The sequence below is a fragment of the Aythya ferina genome (assembly GCF_964211825.1).
Source record: "Aythya ferina genome assembly, chromosome: Z".
Lineage (NCBI taxonomy): Eukaryota > Metazoa > Chordata > Aves > Anseriformes > Anatidae > Aythya > Aythya ferina.
Window position 1 is genome coordinate 39,421,990 of NC_140299.1, and position 22,883 is coordinate 39,444,872.

Genomic DNA, 22,883 nt, shown 5'->3' on the forward strand with positions numbered 1-22,883 from the left:
CATCTCCTGTGCTGCACTATAGAGCACATTTGGATGCAGAAATCTGTAGTCCCCATGGTCAGATACAGTTTGCTCATCAAGTGCAGGCTAGCGAACTAACTACAGACTAGACTCTGTTTATTGATTTTGGTTTTAGGAAAATGTAGCAGTCAGAGAAATTAAACTAATAGTCAAACCAGCTAGTAAGTAAACCACTAATACAAAGCTATCTAAAGCACCCTCAGAAGCAGTTCAAAGTATCAACAAAAGTTCTTAAAGGCTAAAAATGAGAGTGGAGAGCAGACTGTTCAGAATAGCCCACAAATAGACATGTCTTTAGGAGCCCATTAGATTCTGAAAGCGAAAATGAACCTAGAGGGGACTGAGATAGGACAAGCCTAGGCTCAGCACCGGGAGCCAAACTGAGGCACCATCCGCCACAGAAGTTCACAGCCTGGCACGTCTTGAACCGTGGCCTGCTCTCGTGGCACCCATCACGTAGACCACTTTCATCTGTTTAAGAATTTGGCGTTTCAGTCGCATAAAGACCTTTCTATACACAATGATGCATTTTCTTGGTTGCAACTGGATCAATGTAACATCACCCATGCCAGAACTGCCCAGGATTTCAGATTAGTATAAAATATGGAGGAGGATTTTCCTGGTGAGCCCATGACCACTGTTCTACAGCTCAGGTTTGCATTTGAGAAGCTGCAGATCGGAATGAAGATGTTCATTTAATTTAATAATTAAAGCCCCAGAGAAACTTGGGACACGACAGCCTGAGAGGCAACGGCTCTTGCCATGCAGCACTATTGCTTATCTGTTTAAGGAAGACTTGGATGTTCAGATGCTCAACAGGAGCGCATGTAACAAGGTGTTTTCCACTAAAAACGTGTTTTATTCTTCATGCTTTCCGTGAAAACACCTGGTGGGGCGGGGGGGGGGCGGGGGGGGGGCAGCTCCAGCAACCGGAGGGGGCAGCGCTGAGCCCCTCACAGGGGGGACAGGCGTGGAGGAGGAGGTCCTCGGGGACGGAACAGCTGAGGTGTGGGGCTCAGACCGGGGCTGGTGGCCCGGGTTGGGCTGGGCCGGGCCAGAGGAGCGCCGAGCAGCCCGGACACGGCGGGGGCGCCGCAGACCAGCACCCAGCGGGGCCCCTCACGGGGCTCTCCCCAGCCGAGGCGGAAGGGGGGGCTCCAACCCACCGAGCCCGCGCGTGCCTCTGTGACGTCACCTCAGGGGGCGGGGCGCGGCTCCGCGGGCGGCGGCTCTGCCCCGCCCCTCCCTCTCCCCGCTCCTCCCTCCTCCTCCTCGCGGCAGCGCGCATGCCCCGTCGGCGTGCCTCGGCGCGGGCCAGCAGGAGGCGGAGCCGCCGGCGGGCGGGCCCCGCCCCCTCCCCTTCCTCCTCCTCCTCCTCCTCCTCCTCCTCCTCCTCCTCGTCCCCCCCGCCCCCCTCCCGCCGGCTCCTTCCCGCCGCCCGCCCCCCGCGCCGCGCGCGCCTCGCCTCGCGCCGGCGCCGCTGCCCCGACGGCCGCGGCTGCTGCGGGAACAAAGGAGGGAACCGGCACCAACACCGCCAGCGGCAGCGGCGGCTGCTCCGCGCCCCTCGCCCTGCAGCCAGCGGCCCGCAGCCCCCCGACGAGCCCGCCGCGGGGCACCCGGCCCCCGCCGCCAACAGGTCAGGGGGGTGCCGGGCCGGGGTGGGGCGGGGTGGGGCGCGCGGTGGCAGCCCCGCTGCCTGCCCGCTGCCTGCCGGCCCCGCCGCGCTCAGGGAGGCGGCCGCGGCCCGGCCGTGACTCAGGGCTTTGCTGCGAGGTACAGCACGGCACGGCCCGGCACGGCACGGCCCGGCCCTCCGCGGGGCTTTGTGCGGCGGTGGTGGTGGGATGGGATGGGATGGGATGGGGGGGGATGGGGGGGGTGTGCGGAGCGCTTGGCGCTGCCGTGCCTTTTGTCTCGGGCCCGGGCGGCGCTGCTGCTGCTGCTGCGCGTGGAGTCACGCGGAGGCACGATGAAAGCTTCTTATTTTATAACACCCTCCCCCCCCCCTTGAGAGCTTTGTGTGTGTGTGGGGGGGGGGGGTTGTTGTTTTTTCTTTTCTTTTCTTTTGTTTTATTTATTTATTTATTTTTTAATTTTGTGAGCCCGCCGCCCCGTGCTGCCAGCTGGGTTTGGGGGGGGGGGATGAAAATGGCTGTTGGAGGCGCCCGGCTGGTGATGCTGCATTTTCCCGGCCGGGATGCAGCCTCCTTCCCCTCCCTCCTTCCCCTCCCTCCCCGCTGCTCTCCGGGAAGGCAGCCGCCGCCGCCGCCTCCTCCTTCCCCGCGCCGTGGGTGTGTGTGTGTGTGTGTGCGCGGCTCCGTGGGCTGTGCAGGAGCTGGCAGCCTCCGGAGATATAAATAGAAGCTGATTTCAGAGGCCCCTGTTGACGGGGTTTTGTGCCTGAGCCCGTGGCTCAGCCTGTCACATTGCAGCCGTGTGACAGGCGGAAGCTAATGCGCTCGCACATGTGACCCGCGCTTCGGGGAAGCGCCGCGGCGGGCGGGCGCATGCGGGGGTGGCTTCAGGAGCTGCTGCTCCAGGGGAGGAGGGCGCAGTCCGGGGGGAGCCCTCACCTCGCTGCTGGTGCTCCGAGGAGGGGTCCAGCAGGGGAGGTTTGCCTCGTCTAAAACCCTCGCTTCCGCTGTTGTTGGTTCGGGAGGTTATACAGCCGGGTGTGGTGTGGTGGGTAGCGGAGTCACTTCGGGTAAGTGCTTTGTAACTGTCTGCCTGCTGGTGGTGCTTGCTTTTAGGAGAAACAAGCGATGCCCAGAGCTTCTTCAAGAGCCTGAAGAGCACAGTTTGTAAAGTGCTGGATAACAACTTGACCCTTTCGATCAGGAGCATGCATCTCGAGTAGTGGGAGAACGTGCTGACAAAGGAGCCGTGAAGACTGTTTTTTGTAGCGTTTTAAAAACAGCGTTGACACCTAAAGATAGGTTTAGTGAGTGGTGAAACAGCACGTTAATTTGAAAGTGAGATTGGTGGTGGCAGCATGTTTGATAACGCTTTGAGCTTACCTGCTTACCAGGAGGGCAGAAGTAGGGTCTTTGCTTTAGGCAAGCATAAACCTGCAATGTAGATAAGGTTAGCTTTTTTTTTTTTTTTTTTTTTGCTTGTTTTCGTTTCTCGAGTGTGGTCATAATTTGTGCTGACTTCCTTGTCTGGCTTATATGGCTGTAAATCCATAATATGTTCTACCAGAGCAAGTGTGAAGCTGTTCTGCAGGACTACCTGTACCTATACTGCTATCCGTACCTTGAGAAATGAGGTCCCATGATCACCTGCAGACAAACAGATTAATTTTATTTGTTCATCTTCTGTTACTGATTTACTTTTTTTTCCCAGAAATTCAGTTTAACTAAACAAAGGTTGCTTTGCCCTTAGTTGCGGTTATCATACTATTGAAATCTAAGTTTACTAATTTCAGTGTAGCGTTTCTGAATTGTAAGTATTTTTTCCTGTACAGTGCAGTAAACCTGCTTTTGACATTTTTTGAGTTCTCCCAAACATCAAGTGGTCAAGTATCTTTCATTACTATGTGTGCTCCTGAGCAGGAAGACAGTCATCATGAGATGACGCTAAAATAAATTTCTCCAAGTGCCATGTATAGTGCTTCTTCTAAATCTTGGGAGGACAAGTGCAGTATTCTTGTGTGTGTCCTCAATTTGTAGTAGATTGCTTGGTTGCCATGCTCCAGTTTTGTTGCCCTTGGGAATGAAGGATTTGGTTGCTGTATCAGTTTTTCTACTAACCTTGCTTTGCAGAGGTTAACCAACAGTGAAGGTGAAGTATTTTTGTTCCTAGCAACTGCAGTTTGTGGCAGAGAGCTAGTGTTGTCTACATTTGGAAGCCACAGAAGTCTCGCTGTAACTTTATTAAGATGAAGTATTTAACTGGCAATGTTATAGAATGAATTCAGCAGCCTAAAGTTGTTGATTTTCTTGTTTTTTTTTTTGTTTGTTTTTTGTTTTTTTGTTTTGTTTTGTTTTGTTTTTTTTTTGAAGAGTAAGATCAGGTCTAAGCTTATTTCAGAAATGCTGTTTAGGTTCTGTTGAAGAGCCTGTTGTACACGTGTCGTTGCCAGTTAATACTGAGTATCAGCTTTCATACACAACCTGAGGAGTATTCAAGTCCTTGTTTTGGAAACTCCTTCTAAAGATAGGAATACAGACTAATGGCTGTTGCCAATACTTAAGGGATTTTTACTCTTCCTAATAAGTATATTGTGAAAATCAGGCCTGCTAATAGTGGAACTAGCATCAAAGCGAAGCAAGATCAACTTTACTGAAAATGTGAGGTTCTCCTGATGGAGCCTGGAAAACTTAGCTATATTAGTTGCCACAATTCTTTGGCAGACACAAGTCTGGTCTTGCTTATTCTGCATATCCACATTAATGTTCAGAGGTTGGTAATAAAGGGCTGTTTTTGTCGTTACATTGGACTTGGTTGTAACCTACACACGAATCTGTGTCCAGCAAGCTTATTGTTGTTATACTGATGCTGAGAAGTACTGTTCCTTCCCATGAAGGTTCATAATGATGTTACCTAGCAATACGATTGCAGTATTGAATGGTATATTAATGTCCATATAAACCTCTTTAAGAATGCTGATATCACCTTTTAGGGGCAGGGTGAGCAGGCATACTTTAATTCTGTAACCCTGTAATTGATTTTGGTGACATGCCAGCTCCTAATGCAGTCCTTGGTTTTATTTACAGCATCGAGATGACTCAGGAGACAAACCAGACCCCAGGGCCCATGCTGTGTAGTACAGGATGTGGATTTTATGGAAATCCTAGGACAAATGGGATGTGTTCTGTTTGCTACAAAGAGCATCTTCAGCGACAGCAGAATAGTGGCAGAATCAGCCCAATGGGTAAGGGTGTCCAATGTGTGTGGTTTTTGTTTGTTGCTGTTATGTCTTTTTTTAACTAAAACATGCAGATGATGATGAAGAATCCCAGAACGCATTTCATAAGAACTTCTTAAGGCTATGTGCTAATATAATGAATGTCAAAGAGAATACTACTTTAAACATAGCAAAAATAAAAATGCATTTGTGTAATGTGTCAAGGTCCACCTTTAGTTTTTTTTTCCACTTACCCTTCAGTGTAAGTATATTCTTAGACAATCTCTGTATTTTGGCTGCTAGCAGTATAGTTTACCTTGTAAGTAAGAAGTAATATGCAGTATAATTCAATAATGTGTGCAGTGTATTCTTGTGCACAGTTCATAACTGTGTACAAGAATATTTGACTAATGTATTCCACAACTTGTTTCTAAATGGCTTTTCAAATCCTTGTTACATAGGAACAGCCAGTGGTTCAAACAGTCCTACCTCAGACTCTGCATCTGTACAGAGAGCAGACACTACTAGCTTAAACAACTGTGAAGGTGCTGCTGGCAGCACATCTGAAAAATCAAGGTAAGTTGGAAGTATTGTTTTGAGTTTGGTTGAGCTTATGAGTGTGTAGCAAGTTAAAGGCTGGCAGTAATCTTGACCTACTGCACTGAATTTCTGCAGAGCAAAAGGGGACAGTGTGCCTGACAGTACTTTATGAATCTTTATAAATGATGAGTAATTACAATTTTTGTTGTTCAGCTGCTGCATTTTCAGATTATCTGAAGAGGTACTTTGCTGCAGATTTGACTATTTCCTTCTAGGGGGAACTAAAGTAGAGTTCAAAATGTGTTTTGAAGATGGTAGAAGCAGAGGTCAGCAACATGTATTAGTAGTAATTAAACAGGTAGTTTGTTGATGGGTTTGGACAACTTAAGCTTTTATTATGTACTCAAAACTAATGTAAAATTACGTGTTTCACTGTACATAAACAGAAATGTGCCTGTTGCCGCTTTGCCTGTTACGCAGCAAATGACAGAAATGAGCATTTCAAGAGAGGAAAAAGTAACACCGAAAACAGAGACGGAGCCAGGTATGTTTGCAGCGTACCACTGGTGACTTAAGAGGCTGATGGCCTACTGTCTCCTCAAGAGACATTTCCCATTGTCTTGAGCAGCTGTTAAGGTGGTTCTTAAAGATGCATTTTGAGTACTCTCCCCTTGGAATCAAGAAAAATGACCAGTGCTAGAATATATATTTTTTTTGTCTATGTTTGATGTTAGTAACAAAGAAGTTCACACCTATGAAGGTAGTTTTGGCTTCCAAGCCTTCGTTTATTTATTTATTTTTAAAGTAAGGCACTCTGAAATTACATGATGGCAAGGTGGTAAGTTTTGAAGTCAAAGTGTTGAGATTTCTGTTTATAATCTAGCAGTGCAATTGCTGCTGACTCATGGCAGTCAAAACGTCTTGTTGCATTTAGAGAGTGGAGTTCTTATGAATTCTGTTCTACAGAGGAATGAGAGTGTGGGTGGAGGGAATACATGGTTTAAAAATACTAACAAAACTGTTAAAGGTTCTTGAAATGGCGTAATCGGCAGGTATAACCAAAGCATTGTCCTGTAAATGTAGAATGCTTAAAGCCTTAGCTGCTGGGAGTGAACCCTCAGAAGTTTTATCCTTGTACTGGAAGGTTGTAGCTGTAGTAGTTAGTTAAACTTTGAAGTGTAAACTTCATGGAGGGAGAGACTGCTTCCGTACTTGCAAGTGAGTGGCTGAATTCATGTATTGGTCTGTTCAAATGGATACCTTAATGCACTTGTTCCATACCTATGTGTCCACGTTTTTTGATTCAACTTAACAGTTCTGAACAGTCTTAAAACATTGAAAGCTGAAATTTGATTGCAACTTCGTTCACGTAAACTAAAGACAAAATTAATTTTCTTGGTTTTGAACCGAGTGGGACAAAAAATGCAGAAGATGCTGCTCAACACCATAGAACAATGATCTTTAGCTAATCTTTGCCACAAAAATGACTGCATCAACATCTGATATTTAATTGCTTGTTATCTGTAGAAAGGATTTTACCATTTGCAATAAATCATGTTAAGTTAGGATTCTGTGGTGAGACCTAAAGCCAAGAAAAAATAAACTTTATGTACAGACTGAGAAGTGTGAGAAAAATCTCAAATAATTTTATTCAGACAGGATCTTCTGTGAAGCTATTCTATTTGCAATGGCAGGCATCCTGCCCATTAGGAGCTCATAATAGTAAACAAATCACCTTTTATTCCTGATTACTCAATACCTGATCACCTCCCCTGTTTCCTCATTGGCTGAGTACTACAGGTTCACAAGCTACTTGACGCTTCTCTGTACCATTTGTACAATTTTTTTCTTCAACCCTTTAATTTCTCCTTTTTCCTTTTTTTCTCCTTTCTTATGTTTTGAGAACTTGTGAACTTTGTTTTACTGTTCTCACGCTGCTCATCCTGTTTTTCTCAAGCTTCTACCTTACTTTGGAACAGTGAGGCCTTCTACTGTCCACTCACCTACTTAGCGTTTTTTCTTATGACTACACAACTACCTTTGAATACAGAAAATTAGTTATCTGCTGCTAAAACACAACTTAGTTTCTCACAGAAGGTTTTTTTTTTTTTTTTTTTTTTTACAACTGTTAATTTTGTATATAAGTAGACTTTCTCTAGGTAACTTAAATATTCTAGCAGAGTCTTAAGTTATTTTTATAAATACATGCGTCCTTGTTAAGAATTCTTATCTGAAACGGTGTCAAGAAAGAAAGAGGAATACATAAGATGGTAGCAGTGCTGAAGTACTAGTGAATCTACTCTTACTAGAACTGCCAATAGGAGTTTGTCGTTTTGCCAGGTGTAAAGGGCAATCTTCAGTTTCTGTTGACATAGCACCTGTTTTTTCCTTAACAAGTGACTTTATGTTAGCTAGTGTCACACAGCACTTGGTTGATTAGAAAAGGGGAGAAAAATCCAAAAGCTCAACTAAAGAGACTTATGTATTGACAAGAGACTAAAGAGACTTATGTATTGCTCTAAATAATCTCTCAGGTTGAAACAAGCTACAAAGCTGTCACAAGCTGGTATAGACGTCAGTGGAAAAACTACCATAAAACTTAAATGTGTCTGAGGAATAAAAGTTCTGGAACAGAACTGCCTGCCTTAGTACATATTGCAGCTTTTCAACACTTAAAGGGGGTTTATAATAACGTTGGAGAGAGACTTTTTACAAGGGCATGTAGTGAATGAGACAAGGAGTAATGGTTTTAAACTGAAAGAGTAGATTTAGGTTGGATATGAGGAAGAAACATTTCACAGTGAGGGTGTTGAGACACTGGAAAACATTGCCCAGAGAAGCTGTGGATGCCCCATCCCTGGGGCCAGGCTGGATGGGGCTTTTGGCATCTTGGTCTACTGGGAGGGATCCCTGCCTATGACAGGGGGGTTGGGATCGGGTGGTTTTTGAAGGTCCTTTCCAATCCAGAGCAGTCAGTGATACTCATAAATCTTTGAAACTGCTGTGAAGTGCAAGTTTCCTTTTAAGTGGTAAAGTTTGGCACAGATTGTAGACAGCATAGGATGGTGTCCTTACGTATTATTCTTAGGGTTTGCTGGATACGTAAGATTCACAAATTGGTATATTCAGTGCTATGTCAATCTCCATATGTTGCATGCCAGAGAATCTGGCCTGGACTTCAGAATCCTGTCAAGTCTGGACTGGTTGCATTTTTCTTCTCTTCATTTTTCCTGCAACTTCTTATGTGTGCTGCTCTTACTTCCTGAGGAGGGAACAATAATAAAGAATAAATAATTCATGTCACCTCACAACAGCAAAACTAATGCTTTCTGGGAGGTGTAATTCTCTAAGAAAATGCCACAGTCATGAAGTTGCTAATGAAAACATGGTCTAGTTTAAGCACAATCCAACTTTTGTAGCTGTTTTTCAGATAATAGTAGATTGTGAACTAACAGGTTTGCCTTGAATTAAAGTAGGTCTTTCTCCTTTTAACAGTTCAGTGGCATCAAGTTGTGTTCTCTTCTGCCGGATTTTAATTAGCAAATGAAATTTTTTGATATTTCCCTTGGAAGCCAGAATGTAATAAACATCTGTTATTGACATCTGGTCAATTGACTTTTTTTTTAGCGATGTATAGCATGAAATTGTACTTGCTTGCTGTTACAATTGAAGCATCATACTTCAGAAGTTGCTGCAGTTGAGAACAATAAAATACTGAACTCTTATTTTCCCAGGTTGAAGTTTCAGCCTGGATTTTCATTCAGACAAATCAAGTTCTAAGACAACCATGTCTTAAGAATTGAAAGAAGAAATACGTGGCAGATGTAACTGACACAGTTGGTTGTAATTAATATCTATCATGCTATATTCTCTCGTGACTTATAATTCTTAGTTCAGCTTTATTGTTTGTGATTTCGTATTTGAATTGTGGTGTGTTCAGTTCAGCTGCTTATATGATGAACTGCTCACAAGTCAGAGAACCCTAAATCCCTTTACTTCCAAACTCCAATTCATAAGAGGGCACTTCTTAATAACATTTTTATAAGCTTTTGATATGCTTTTACATTCCTTAGTAAGGATTGAATTCTACTACAGTCTTTAATGTTAGAATTTACCCAAAGCATTCTAGAAATGTGATTCACAGCTGTTTTTTTCCTCACTTCTGTGTTACAGGAATTAAAAGTTAGCTAGGTTTTGGATTTTTCCTTCTTTGTGATAATCAGAACAGTATATTTACCAAGTTGGTGAGGCATGCTGGAGCCCTTCCTTAAATCTGTTTTGTTTTAGCAGGTATACAAGTGGAAATCAAAAAAAAAAAAAAAAAAAAGAGAGAGAGAGAGAGAACTGAGCTACATATTAAGCATTAAAAGTAAACTGTTTTGAAAACAAGTATGTTTAGACAATCATGTTGTTTTGAGTTGCAGCATAGTTTTAGCATTTTTTTGTGGTTTTGCAGGTCAGTTACCTTGTTCAATGATGAGTCTCCTGTTGGGTCTGTCAGTGTTACCAGACATAATTAATATCAGCGTGGTAAACAGACTTGGTTTTGTTTTTTAACCTAGTAATAGCTTTGTTTTAGGGAGTAGAGTGTGGTAAGAGCTTTCTGTGAAACCACAGCTATGGAGTAGCACTGCCTGTAAAAAAAAAAAAAAAATAGGGAATTGAATTGATGTCATGTCTCATGTAAAATACATATTTTAAAAATACTCAAATACTGCTAACTTAAGGTCTAATTCCATCCATGTTGTAGGTTACCCTTTCTGTTCTTGAAATTGGTATTTAATGAGCTTCAGAAGACAGTGGAAGATTGTGATTGGCTTACTTGTCTTTTGACTCTACAAAGCCAATCTGAATAGTTATTTTACAGCTGTCCAGTACTCAGGTTCAGACCCTGCTATGTGTTGTCCTAACTTGCATTGTAGATAAAGTCACTGTGTTTTATCTGTGATGTATACAGTGTGTTGCAGATAATATTGTAAGATGCTGAATAGACAGGTAGCTTATGAAATACGGTAGGCTTGAGATGGTGACTAAATGGTATTCCTCTAGATCTTGGTGTTGTAATAACTGCCTTGTTAATTCTGACTTGGCTTCACAAATGCTTGTAGTATATAACTGTGTTGCTATCTGTAGGTAGTTCCTTTGTGGCTGTCAGTAAAATTATCTGACATAAATTCTGTTCAAAATAATTGGTTCATCTTCATATTTCCCATGTCTGTTACAGCACCAGTAGATATCCTTGCTTGAAATAATTCAGAAATGTAATCAGTAATCTCTTGGAAGTCTTGAGGCTGTACACCTTGGAAAGTGGTCCTGTGCTTGTTACTGATAGAATGTTATTTAATCGTTTTAACAGAGAAGTATACGTCAGAGATGAAGCCTTCATGGTGTCCAAATTAAAGTGTATTTCTGTGTGATAATTACACTGGATATCTTTGTTTTATTAAGGCAGTGGTAAAGATATTCCATGTGCCTCTTAGTTGGGTATGTGGGAGATATATTACGTGCTGCATAATACGTTCATCCCCTTTCTTTGACATGAAATTAACAATGGAGTTTATTCTTCAGCCTTTCCTCATGAGCACCTATATTGCCATAGCAGCAGTGCTTTCTCCAAAATAAAGTATTTACTCTCAAGAAGCTTGATATAACTTAAATACAGCATAAGTACTGTCCATTGCTCCAGACTCAAATTTTACATACAAGCCCTTTGTATGTAAAATGCAATACAAGGCTGTAATAACATGTAGTTTCTGCTCTGATACTGCAGGAGTGCAGTCTGTCTTCCTGATGACTCTTGACTTTTTATTCTCTGTTCTAACTTTTGCCAGTTCTTCTATGGTGACCGATGGTGTTACCTTCATGAAGTCAGGATGTTAAAAACAGTTCTGTTTTATGCCTTCAAGACTTAACTTTGCTCCACTGCGGGGCTTTCTACTTGCTAATACCTTGGCAGTTATGCAGTCTAAGATGCTGGGATCTTATTTTTGGCTAACTTATGTACGGTCAGAAGAAACTTTGTTTTACTTTGGTATCCTCTTCTGGTTGCTTGTAGTATAGGGAGGGTTGAAGAGCAGTTGAAAGACTTTTTATCAAGTTTTGTTGGAGTGAAAAATAGCAGATTCTTTCTTTCAGTAGAAAAATACCTGCAGCAGGTATGCTTTTCTGCAGCAGCCACGTTGGTTGATGAGAGCAAAACTACTGTTAGTATTGAAAATCTAGTTACTTAAGTGGTTGTCACTTTTGAGAACCTCACTGAGGCATAATAACTTGGTCATAGAAGAGCTTTGTTCTCTTTTTGTAGGATGCCTCCATGTATAGGTTGAATAGAACATGCTGTGGCACGTGGCTAACTTCATTCCCCAGTGGTCTCACTGTACCCACACGCCTTCTGTAAAGATGCATCTTATGTTCAGGCTACATGGGAAAGAAGCTATCCCAAGGCTTGATGCAGTGAGTCCATTTAAGCTATGGTGATCGTATGTCAAACATCTCGGGTGCTCACCTGGTGTTTGTAGTACGTGGCTTATGATATAAATTGAATTTTATGTAATGAGGACTAGAATTGTATTTGTCCAGTAAGATTAGGCTTCTCTGCCAGAGGAAGCCTGTTGTGACAACCTGTCATCAGGACAGTAACTGATGAATTTCTGTTGGCTCTATGAATTTGGATTTAGGTAGCTCTTCCCTGTCATACTGGAACTTTTATAGTGCCTGTTTCTCCATATTGCCTACTGCTTCTTCTTTCCTGAATATAGTTTGTGGGAGAAGGATCCTACTCTGCGGCCCATTCAGGAAATGGTCCTCTGCAGTTTCTTAGGAACTGGGAGTAATGAAAATAATCCTGTGCTGTCGTGTGGCAGTGAATACTTATCAAAATTTCCTTATGCAGAGGAGGAAGCATACCTGTAGTAGCTGGTACTGTTCTCCTTTAGATGGATTTATACTCTAATGCGTTTGTGGCACAGAGTGATCTACTAGACCTTCTTTATGCATTGGTGATTCCTGGGAAACTGTCATTTGCACTTTTACTTCCTTGTGAGCATGTTAGGCAGTGATAAAGGTTGTTCCTTTTCTTGTTTTCATTTTCTGCTGTGAGTTGTTCGTGTTCATGCTGTGAGTGACTTCAATTACTTAGGTCACTCTTGATTTGCCCCTTCTCCATTTTCTCTTTCATCTGATTGAAACAGCATGCATCCTTCTATGGCTCATACTATGAGTTGGTTCTGATGCAGATGAAGCTTCCCTCTGGCTAACTATTCACCTAATTGCAGAGTGCAGAAGTATTTTTGTTCTTTTTTATTTGTAATGGCTTATGATTAGCTTTTCTTTTCCTTTTTTTTAATTAGCAGTATAACAAATCTAAAAGAAGTTTGTTTGGCTGTACTTGTTGGGAGGTATTTTATCAGTTTTTTTTTTTTAATTCCATAGCTGAGGCTTGTTAGTTAAGGTGCCTAGGATCCAAGTGTCTCACATTATTTGTGGTATTATTTGTGGTTTTAACCTGTTCTAGTTAGAAGCTCTTGAATTGATACCAAATGCTCCTTCCATTGGGTTTAAAGACAAGCTCAGAGCATGATATCTGCTGATCTAGAAAATGTTAATCAATTGTGAAGACAAAAGTTGTTTTCTCAACAAATCCAGTAGCAGAAATTACTCCAAAAAGTATTGATAGCAGTAGTAATTGCAGTGCAAGTTCTGTAGTATCTTGTTAGCCTTGGACTTAATATTAGGGACTTCCTAAATTTTTAGAAAAATCTCTGCAAGATGAAAAATGTATATAAAAAAAAAAAAAGACCTTAGTGGTTCATTGTATGAACTGCTACTTCTAAGAGAATATCACTAGCCATTGTCTTACTGTGTAACATTTCTGGGGTATGAGCAGTGAGGGCTCCTTATTACCTGTGAGAACTTGTCACTTTCAAGCCTTGATTAGGCTGTGGACTCCTGGCTGGGGGCTGTTTTGTACAATGAATTGTGAGAGTTTTCTTATGTGTTAGTGGTAATTGTGAGCTTTTTATATAATAAAAACATGTCAGTACAAATACAACTTAGATATTTACATGAAAGTAAAGAGCAAAAATAGTCAACATAAGTAGTTCTTGTCTGGAGAACTCCACTTATCACAGGATGCAAACAAATCTGGACTGAGAAACTCTATTTGAGTGCATAACATTGATTACAAATCAATTACAAATTTAAGGCTTATGTACTCCACTTATTCTGGAATACATCTAGTTTACTTTTTTTTTATTTTAAAACAATGGATGTCATCATACAGCTGGGAGAACTCAAGCTAACTGTACTAGGAGCAGACTTCATGAGTTCTATGTGTTAAAGTTGGTGTACAGGCACATCTGTTTTCTTCCATGATGGTCCTCTGTAAAGAGGATATTAAATAAAAATGAAAAGGTTTTTAATTTATTTGAAAAGAAAATACTTAAAAAACAGATCCACAAAAGTTCACAAAAGGGCAAAATTTTATCCTTCAGAGAACTTGTGATGCAAATTTGACCAAATGTTTTCATGACAAAAGGCAAGTGAAAAACGAGTCATTTTAACTCCACCTGCTTACATGTTAAAGCTGAATTCAGTACAAGAATGCAGATAGTGTGAGAATCTGTACTTAATTTTTCAAATTACTGAGAGTGTCTCAATGAGGCTCTTGTGAATGTTGTGCTTTTCTGCTGCATCTGTTTTAGAATCAGTGGTTTGCTAGGAACTGTTTTGGTTAACTGTTTCAGGTTTTAGTTCATCTGACTTCATAAGTATAATGGCATACTAACCCAGTATTCTGACAGTAACATATTCCTGAAAATTTGGTTGGTTCTAAAATATGTTTCAATTAATTCTCTGCTGGATTCAATGTATTCTCTGCTGGTATTCTGTCTGTTCAACAGCTTCAACCATGACTGTTGTTACTGCTTAATCTAAAACTGTGCCTGATTATTATTTATTTTTTTTAAATACTAAGCATACATGGAGCTTGCGGAGTGCTTCCCAAACCATTAACACTTGTATGGGTATAATGGATAAGTGTCTTAGATTTTCTGGCTGGTGGAATTGTGAACAAATCTCAGTGTCTTGTGCAGACCTGAAAGGGAAATCTGTGGAGTACCTGAAACTCTTTATTCATGATTTACATGTTCACAGACTAGTCTGTATAGTACTTCAGACAATGGACTTTAGGGTCTTAGTAAGGGGAATTAATCCTTAAGAAATAAGTACTTGCTAACGAACTTCACTAGGGAATATAAGAAAAGGAAGAAAATTTAAACTATATTTCTTTTGCTTGCTTTAACAGTTGTTACTCAACCAAGCCCATCAGTTTCTCAGCCTAGTACTTCACAAAGCGAAGAGAGAGCTCCTGAACTGCCCAAACCAAAGAAGAACAGATGTTTCATGTGCAGAAAGAAGGTTGGCCTTACAGGTATGGGAACACTTCATCAGCGTTCAACAGCTGAATAGCTGCCTCTCACTAGTTTTAACTTAATGAAATATCCATGAACATTAAACTTACTTGCTGACTTGAAATCCAAACAACTTAGTACAATTGGTATATTGGAAACGTTCATTTTTCTTATGCTCGGTATCAGACAAAGGTGCCACCTTTGTCTGCAGTGACTAAGGCCTTAACTTACAGCTTAGTTACATATGAAGCTTCCTGGTGATTATGTGTATTTTTATTTGTACAGGATTTGACTGCCGATGTGGAAACTTGTTTTGTGGACTTCACCGTTATTCTGACAAGCATAACTGCCCATATGATTACAAAGCAGAAGCTGCAGCAAAAATCAGGAAAGAGAACCCAGTTGTGGTGGCTGAAAAAATCCAGAGAATATAAATTAACCTGCTTGTGAAAAGACTGATTTTTTTTTTTCTTTTTAATATATCATAGGAAAACATTGATGAGCAGGTGCATGGCCATTTTCCTTTGATGTTCTCCAAAGTTTTACTTTTAGTCTCGTCTGTCTTAATGATATTTCAGAATCTTTGGGTGTTTGTTACAGGCAGAATTGGATAGATACAGCCCTTGAAAACATATATGCCCTCCCCAGAATATAATCGGATGATCAGAAACCTGCACAGGAATACACATGCACAGAGGACAGACTCTTTAGTTCACATGTGCCAAACAGATGTATGCTATCTGCATGTTTGCAGCAGTTCTGCCTTTTGAGATGTGTTTGAGGTATATAATCTTTGACGAGCGTTATGTGCCTGTTTTGGAGAAGGATACATCAGAAAGGTTGGCAGTCAACTTCTATCATTTAATATCTCATTCTAGTCTTAGTTTCAGTGCTCCATTGTTTTCCACCAGAATGTCAGCTATGTAGAGGGGTACACCTTTCCAGTAAGATAAGTGTTGGTGCCATATTTAAGAAAGCCACTTAGTTGCACTGAGGGAAAAATGGAAAAAATCGGATACGTGTGAGAAGAAAACGGTTTTGAAACAGATTACATTAACTTTATAATCATGAAAATAGGCTCCCAAAGGAGATGTCTTGTTGGGAATTTAAGAACTGGCCTGCAACAGAATTGTCTGCTTTTCCTTGCATAGCTAAAACTGTTGTGTAGCACAATACTGTAAGATTGGTTTACAAAACACAAGTTACATATGTTTTTAGACATACCACAATAGCTCTATCAAGCAACATGTGTTTGAGTAAGTTGCTGAAGTATTAGAGCAGTTTATTATTCATGTACTACTTATGTTCAATGTGTTCTGAGTTCAAAAGAATATTATAATTTTTTTCTAGTTTTAATGTAACACTTGCACCATTCTGCATGGAAAATCATACCCAACATGGCTGCTGTAGACTTAAGTGGTAGCTGGAACCACTCTTGGAGGGCTGCTTTATCATTTTTAATTGTACTTGGGTGTAGGACTGTAGTGTTCTTGGGTGTATTGCATGGGCTGCATTATCTACAGCATTGTACAATAACAACTCTAGAAAAGGCAGTATACTTCACTGATGCTTGTCTGGTAATATCACTTCTGTGTTATAATGGAAGGGTTTTTTGTGACGTATGAAACTTGTGTTTTTTTATATAAACAAGTACAGTTTAGACTAGTGTTGTGGTAATGCCTGTTCTCATCTGTAAATACGTATGTACACAAGGCGCTACTTCTGAACTTCTGATTTTTATTGCAGTGTTCAGTCCTAGTTTTTACTTCACTATTAAAAGCATCAGGTTTTTGCTTTAACATTGTTCTTTCAATTGAGTTATTAGATATGAAACATGTACAGATAGTTCATATTTATGTATTGCACATAATCATGCTACCCAGCATCTATGCTATATTGTATTATGTAAATAATAAAAATCATGTACAGAGGGAAATACTTTTGTGATAGTTTTTGTTTTGGTTATTGCCATAAACCAAAGGTGACCTCCTTGAGCTTGGATACAAAGTTAATAGGTTTGCACAGATGTTCTTTTTTTTGCTTAAGCCTGTGTATGTCTGACTTTGTGATTTGGATAGACGAACTTCTCTAACGTGACTGGCTGAGGTCAGAGAAGCATGAATGGCTGGAATAACTATGTGATGGACAAACAAAAATGCCAGTGAACAGTGATGTGCTTCAAGGGTTCAAGGGAGCAAAGGAAAACAATAATGATCTTCAAAGCTAGTAGGGTCTTTCTGGTTTTTGTTTGCTTGTCCCCCTTCCAGCCCCACCCCCCACCCCCCAAAAAAAAAAAATATATATATATATTTCCAAAGAATCTGTTCTAATAAAGCTGGTATATTGACAATGTCATTCTGCCTGCATCTTCACCAGCAGACCCAGGCAGGCTTACTGTCAAGGTCAGCATCCAAATGTGAAGGTTAAATATGTCAGCTGTATCCTTTCCAGTGAGAAAGACGAGTACAAAGTGCATGATGACTTGCAAGAAAACATGCTCACTGCTGGATAATGTACAAAAGTTACTTATATTAAGAATGGAAAATGTTCATCCTAACGGCTAGTACTACACTCACGTGGTAAGCTTGTACTGCAGCTATTGTATATACCTTCAATAATGGAACAAGGGCATGCTCTGGAACTTTATTTTTTGGGGTGTTTTTTATGACTTAATCATAGAACTGCTTTAAAGCATCAAAAATTTCATTTTTATGCCTTTTGTAGTAAATCTGTAAATATTCAAGAACAGCATAATTGTATATATTTTAAGCTAAGAACACCTTGTTAACAGTATTTGGGAAGAATGTGTCTGTACTGTTTGTGTGTGTATATAATGACATGTATATACTGCCCTAGTTAGGGCTAGAATACTGTAGGAAAGCTAACCATGCTGGTACCAGTAGATGATGACTCTGTTGGTTTCAGTGTTGCTATCTGTTTTATCTGAACACAGGCTGTACTTGGGAAGGCTTGTTGAAGCAATTGATCTTGGTAGATCTGTGGGTGAAAGTAAGGAATGAGAAATACCTCATTTTCTGTAAAATCATGAACTGTGTTAAATATGTAAGTTGCCCACAAGTGGAGTGTGAGTGTATACTCAAAAGTAAGCTCTGAGCTCCCACTGAGCTCTGTTCTGTGTTAATAGCTTAAATAGTGATTATAGTCATTCAGGAGCCCTAATGCTGGTGAGGAATGCTAAACACCCAAAGGTAGGAAAGGTTGTTTAAAAGGTACAGGTACTACCAGAGATTGATTTGTTTACATCTAACTGGGCTGCCAGTCAGTTTTAATACAGTGGTATTAAAATGTTTTGAGGTAAAGAACCTGTTTTCTGTAACATCTAAACAGAAGTCACTCAAAAAGCTGCTGTCACTTGCTCTTTTGATTTAAAATGACAAATGACTATGAATAGTATACCCATCTTCCAAGAAAGAAACACCATCACTTCATGTGATGCCAGTCCTCATTTAACATTTGGCTGTTAGACTGAGATGTTCTGAACTTACACATAAACACACGGTTCTGGGAAGAACCTTCCTATGCCCCCAACATGTTTACCAGATGATAGCAATGTTTTTCGTTAGCATATAAAAAGGATCATAGAAACAAATCCTAAAGCACTTAGGTAACTAAAAGTGGTTTGGTAATCTTCAGTCTATTAAACATCTGCCTAGCTTGTGTGTTCTGCCTGCACAGTGCTGTGTTCCGCAGAGCTCTGTGCAACCTGACTGACATGACAGCTGTTGCTGTTAAACCTGAACAACAAGCTTCCTCTGCTGGTTCCAACCCTAACCTGTTGCCGTAATGATGATGGGCTAGATGAGCGGCCGCCAGAAGGCTTGGTTGGTTGTGGCTTTCAAGAATGCAGCGGAATTGGGAAGCCCTGACTACACCCTGTAATTTTTCTGATGTTTAGCCCTGAGAAAACTGCCCAGAGAAGTTGCAGATACCCTGTCCCTGGAAGTGCTCAAGGCCAGGTTGGATGGGGCTTTGAGCAACCTGGTCTGGAGAGAGGTGTCCCCTGCCTATGGCAGCAGGGTTGGAACTGGATGGGCCTTAAGGTCCCTTCCAACACAAATCATTCTGTGATACACTTATCAGTAATCAGTTATTCAGCTATTCAGCCACTCATTTTTGTATGTAAATTGTAAGGGCATGTCTTACATGCTAGTGTTCATCATGTTTGTTAGTCTCATTCACTCAATGGATAATTAAGGATTTGACTCATATCATAGTGGGGTCAAGATTTATGACATTTTCTCAGTATTCCCAAGCAGCTCTGCAATATCACTTAATACATATGGCTGAAGGAGGGAATGTGCACCATTGAAGGAAATCAACTTGTTCCGGCTATACATGTGTGTTAGGCAAGAAGCAATGATTCAGTAAGAAAAGGAACTTTTCTGCTTACGTAGGTGTGTGATTTTGAGGTTTATTTCATTAGTTTCCCAGTCAGTCAACAAAATATATTTTCTCACAAATACGCTGTTTTGGATTCCCTCGATCTTTTTTTGTAATTATATTCCTTGGAAGCCTGATGGACTTTGTTCTCAGGTTCATGAGACACAACGGACTCTGGCAGTGTTCCTGAAAGTAACTGGATGCCACTGGAATTAATAAATGACAAACTTGAACTGTTAACGGAGGGGAAGCAGCTAGAATACCTGAGTGGAAAAAGAATGAGAAGGACTATGTGTGGAAAAGCACAAACAGTCCATAAACAGTTTTCTCTGCAGGAGAAACAGGGAGTTAGCACCATGGTAAGTAAGAACGATATCCAAGAGAAGAAAGTTTTACATGCAGTGTTACAGTTTTGAGTTACCCCTTAATGTTCTTGCAAACACTTAAGCAGAGAGCGCTTCAGCTTTTAAATTGTTCCTGGTAGTGTTAAATTAGTGATGGGCAGTGAAGAAACTTCTTGGAAAGGAGTGGGATTTTGGTGGCGGTGTGTTTTTGTTGTTGTTGTTGTTGTTGTTGTTTGTGTGTTTTTTTTTTTTCTGTATCTGATTGAAGAAAATACTGAGACCATTTCTGCCTGATTTTGAGAGAAAACCTGTCGAAGGACATATTAGTACACAGAAACAGAACCAAGGACCATATTTCTGACTCAGATAAAGGATTGAATTCAATAGAATAAGTATGTGTTTGCATGTGGGATACAAAGCAGCTGAGTATTGGTGGCCTGTGATTTAAATGAAACAAAAACGGAGGTGTAAAGCTGTTAAAGAATGATATAAAGAATAAATAACTACAATTGCAATCCAGAACAATGTGGTTTGCATCTTTCTGTAGATAGAAATATGTACTGGTTTTCAAAAAACCTTGATGAGGGACCTTGACAGGCTTGGCAGGTGGGCCCTGTATTAATGTGACCCTCACAAAGTTCAGGAAGATGAAGTGCAAGGTTCTGCACATGGGCTGGGGCCGTCCTAAGCACAAATACAGGCTGGGTAATGGGTGCATTGAGAGGTTGGTTCCCACGTGGCCGTGGCACGGAAGTGATTCTCGCCCTCTACTCTGCTCTCATGAAACCCCACCTGGAGCACTGTGATCAGATCTGGGCTCCCCAGCACAAGAAGGGCATGGACATACTAGAGCAGGTCCAGGGGAGGGCCACGAAGATGATCAGAGGGCTGGGGCACCTCTCCTCTGAAGATAGGCTGAGGGATTTGGGGTTGTTCAGCCTGGAGAAGAGAAGACTCTGGGGAGAGACCTCATAGCAGCTTTCCAGTGCCTAAAGGAGGCCTACAGGAAAGCTGGGGAGGGACATTTTGTCAGGGAGTGAAGGGATAGGACAAAGGGGAATGGCTTTAAACTAAAAGAGGGAAGATTTAGATTAGATATTTAAAAGAAGCTCTTTACTCAGAGGGTGGTAAGGCACTAGCACAGCCGGCCCAAAGAAGCTGTGGATGCCCCATTGCTGGAGGTGTTCAAGACCAGGCTGGATGGGGCTTTGAGCAACTTGGTGTAGTGGGAGGTGCCCCTGCCCATGGTGGGGGGTTGGAATTGGATGGCCTTTAAGGTCCTTTCCAACCCAAACAATTCTATGAGTCTATGATTAAAATGTCTCAAATCACAGCTTCTCGAAGATGTGTCTCTCCATTGCCTCCACTGGCTTTCATACTAGGTGATAAGATGTAAAGGGGAAAGAATTTTTAGTGATTGTTTCTTTTCAGTGTGTTTGTCTCTTGTAAGATTGTGGCCAGCACAGTAGCCCTGCTTCAGCAACGAAGTTACATTCCTCATGTGGCTTAAGCCCCCTAAGTAGGATAACTGTATCTTTACTAAATCTCCTTGTAGCCATGCTTTTTTTTTTTTTTTTTTTTTTTTTTTTTTTTTTTGTTCCCTTTCCTTTTGTCTAAAATCAGCTTGCAGAGCTAACATTCCCAATTGGAAAAAAATGTCTGTTTATCCCAAACCCATGTTTATGTTGTGTAGAGGGAATCAAAAGTAAGTATGACAATTATATCTACTCAGATCTGAGTGCAAGCATGTGCAATCGAATATCTTGTGTAATCCTCACCCAAGGCAGGTTATGTCTTGTACTGAACTGACCTTACAGGAACCAGGAAGTGTTCTGTAGGGTCAGATTCTTCCCTCTCTGCCAGCACTGTGCAGTGAGATTACCTGCAGCCTATGCCAAAAGAACACATTGCCACAGATTCCCTCTTCAGTGCACCTCCTGTACAATCCACGCACTCCAGGTTGGACACCTCTTGTGCAAAATGGTTGGCACTGGGTCAGGATGCAGTTTTTAATCCCCACACAGGTGGCAACATCTCAGTTGTTTTCCATGTTCTTACTTTGTCTGTTTTCTCTTTGTGTTTATTGTTGTTTTTGTTGTTTTTTTAATTGCTGTATATGTATTTGTTTATTTATTTATTTTGAGTATGTGTAGGGGCATGTGTGTGTTGAGTAATTTTGTATATAACGTAAAAAGTTTCTCCTTTTTTTTTTCAGTTTTCTTCTAGTTAATATTCCATACTTCAAAGGCCTTAGCTGAACTGACTTTTGCAATGCTGTACACTGTAGTTAAAAAGTGACCATCTCTGTGTAAGACCAACAAAAATATCAGTATAAGATGACCTTCTTTAGCGATAGACCAGGGCCAAGTTTGCTGCATGAACCATCAAGATCAGATCTCTCATGGAAAAATGCTTAAATCCAAGGAAAGGATTAAGAGTCACTGACTGTGTAATAGCCCAAATATACTTACCTAATTGGACTCAAGACACCCTAGTTGCCCGGCACCCCACTTGCTATTCCTCCAGCAAAATATACTTGAAAATGTGTCTGCCTCTAAATTGGTTCAACTCATCTCCAGCCCTAGAGCCAGCCTCACCACGGTTTAGTTTGCTCTTAGGGAAAAAATCAGTTTTAATATGTTTAGTTTGGAGGTTTTAGTTTTTTGAGTTTGTTTTGGTAGGACTGTGGAAACTCTTCACAGTGAGCCACTTTCAACTTGATGTTCCTGGTTCAGGTATTTTCAGGCTCTTACTGCTCTCTCTGATGATACAATAATGAAAGTAATATAAATAGAGACAGCATGAACAAAGGACAAGCCGAAGCCATGACTCAGAATGAAGCCTTCTCACAGCAGACCTTTTCTTTCAGCTTCATTATCTCACTGTAATTATAACGATTCTTAGGGCTGTTAACTAAAGTATATCCAGTCTCTGAAAGTTGTCATAAAAATGCTAGCCATGTGTATTTGACCTCCTATTTAGTGGTTGATTTTATTCTCAAATTTTATTGACAGTGGCCTGTACATGTAGTTAATCTATCTTGTTTCCTCAGTGAATTTTGGTGGAGGTATTTATGAGTTTCTTGGTGTACTCTTTTGTGAGAGAGCTATTAGAAGAAAAAGCCAAGCTACTGCATGGCAAAGATGCCAGTGGAGAGATGGTCCCTATAGGTCAGACCTTGCATCTTTGGAGTCCTGCAATGCTGCTCTCTAATTTTTTTGTCTGATTGGCGATTTTGAAGAACAGCCAGACAGGATACAGATCCACTATAAGTCTTCATTTGTAATGTTGCTGAGACTGTGTAGTGGGTTTACG

The 22,883-nt window shown here is 41.1% G+C and overlaps 1 protein-coding gene across 2 annotated transcripts; it reads left to right on the top strand.

Moving 5' to 3' along the window:
- Positions 1 to 1,449: 1,449 nt before the first annotated feature.
- On the top strand, positions 1,450 to 16,759 carry ZFAND5 (zinc finger AN1-type containing 5). 2 transcript variants are annotated; one of them, XM_084504314.1, is made up of 6 exons: positions 1,450 to 1,660; positions 4,743 to 4,900; positions 5,335 to 5,449; positions 5,860 to 5,957; positions 14,718 to 14,843; positions 15,109 to 16,759. In XM_084504314.1, the coding sequence occupies exons 2-6, from the start codon at positions 4,750 to 4,752 to the stop codon at positions 15,255 to 15,257; spliced, it is 639 nt and encodes a 212-aa protein (XP_084360440.1). In that variant the 5' UTR covers positions 1,450 to 1,660; positions 4,743 to 4,749; the 3' UTR covers positions 15,258 to 16,759. The 2 variants fall into 2 exon arrangements, with proteins under 2 accessions (XP_084360440.1, XP_084360441.1); XM_084504315.1 differs by lacking the exon at positions 1,450 to 1,660 and adding an exon at positions 2,573 to 2,728.
- The last annotated feature ends 6,124 nt before the right edge of the window (positions 16,760 to 22,883 follow it).

What these genes read in the sequence shown, in the direction of transcription:
- ZFAND5 (XM_084504314.1), top strand. Translation starts at nt 4,750, where the DNA reads ATGACTCAGGAGACAAACCAGACCCCAGGGCCCATGCTGTGTAGTACA. An exon ending in AGCACATCTGAAAAATCAAG is followed by an intron (nt 5,450 to 5,859) that starts GTAAGTTGGAAG and finishes GTACATAAACAG; the next exon opens with AAATGTGCCTGTTGCCGCTT. An exon ending in AAAGAAGGTTGGCCTTACAG is followed by an intron (nt 14,844 to 15,108) that starts GTATGGGAACAC and finishes TTATTTGTACAG; the next exon opens with GATTTGACTGCCGATGTGGA.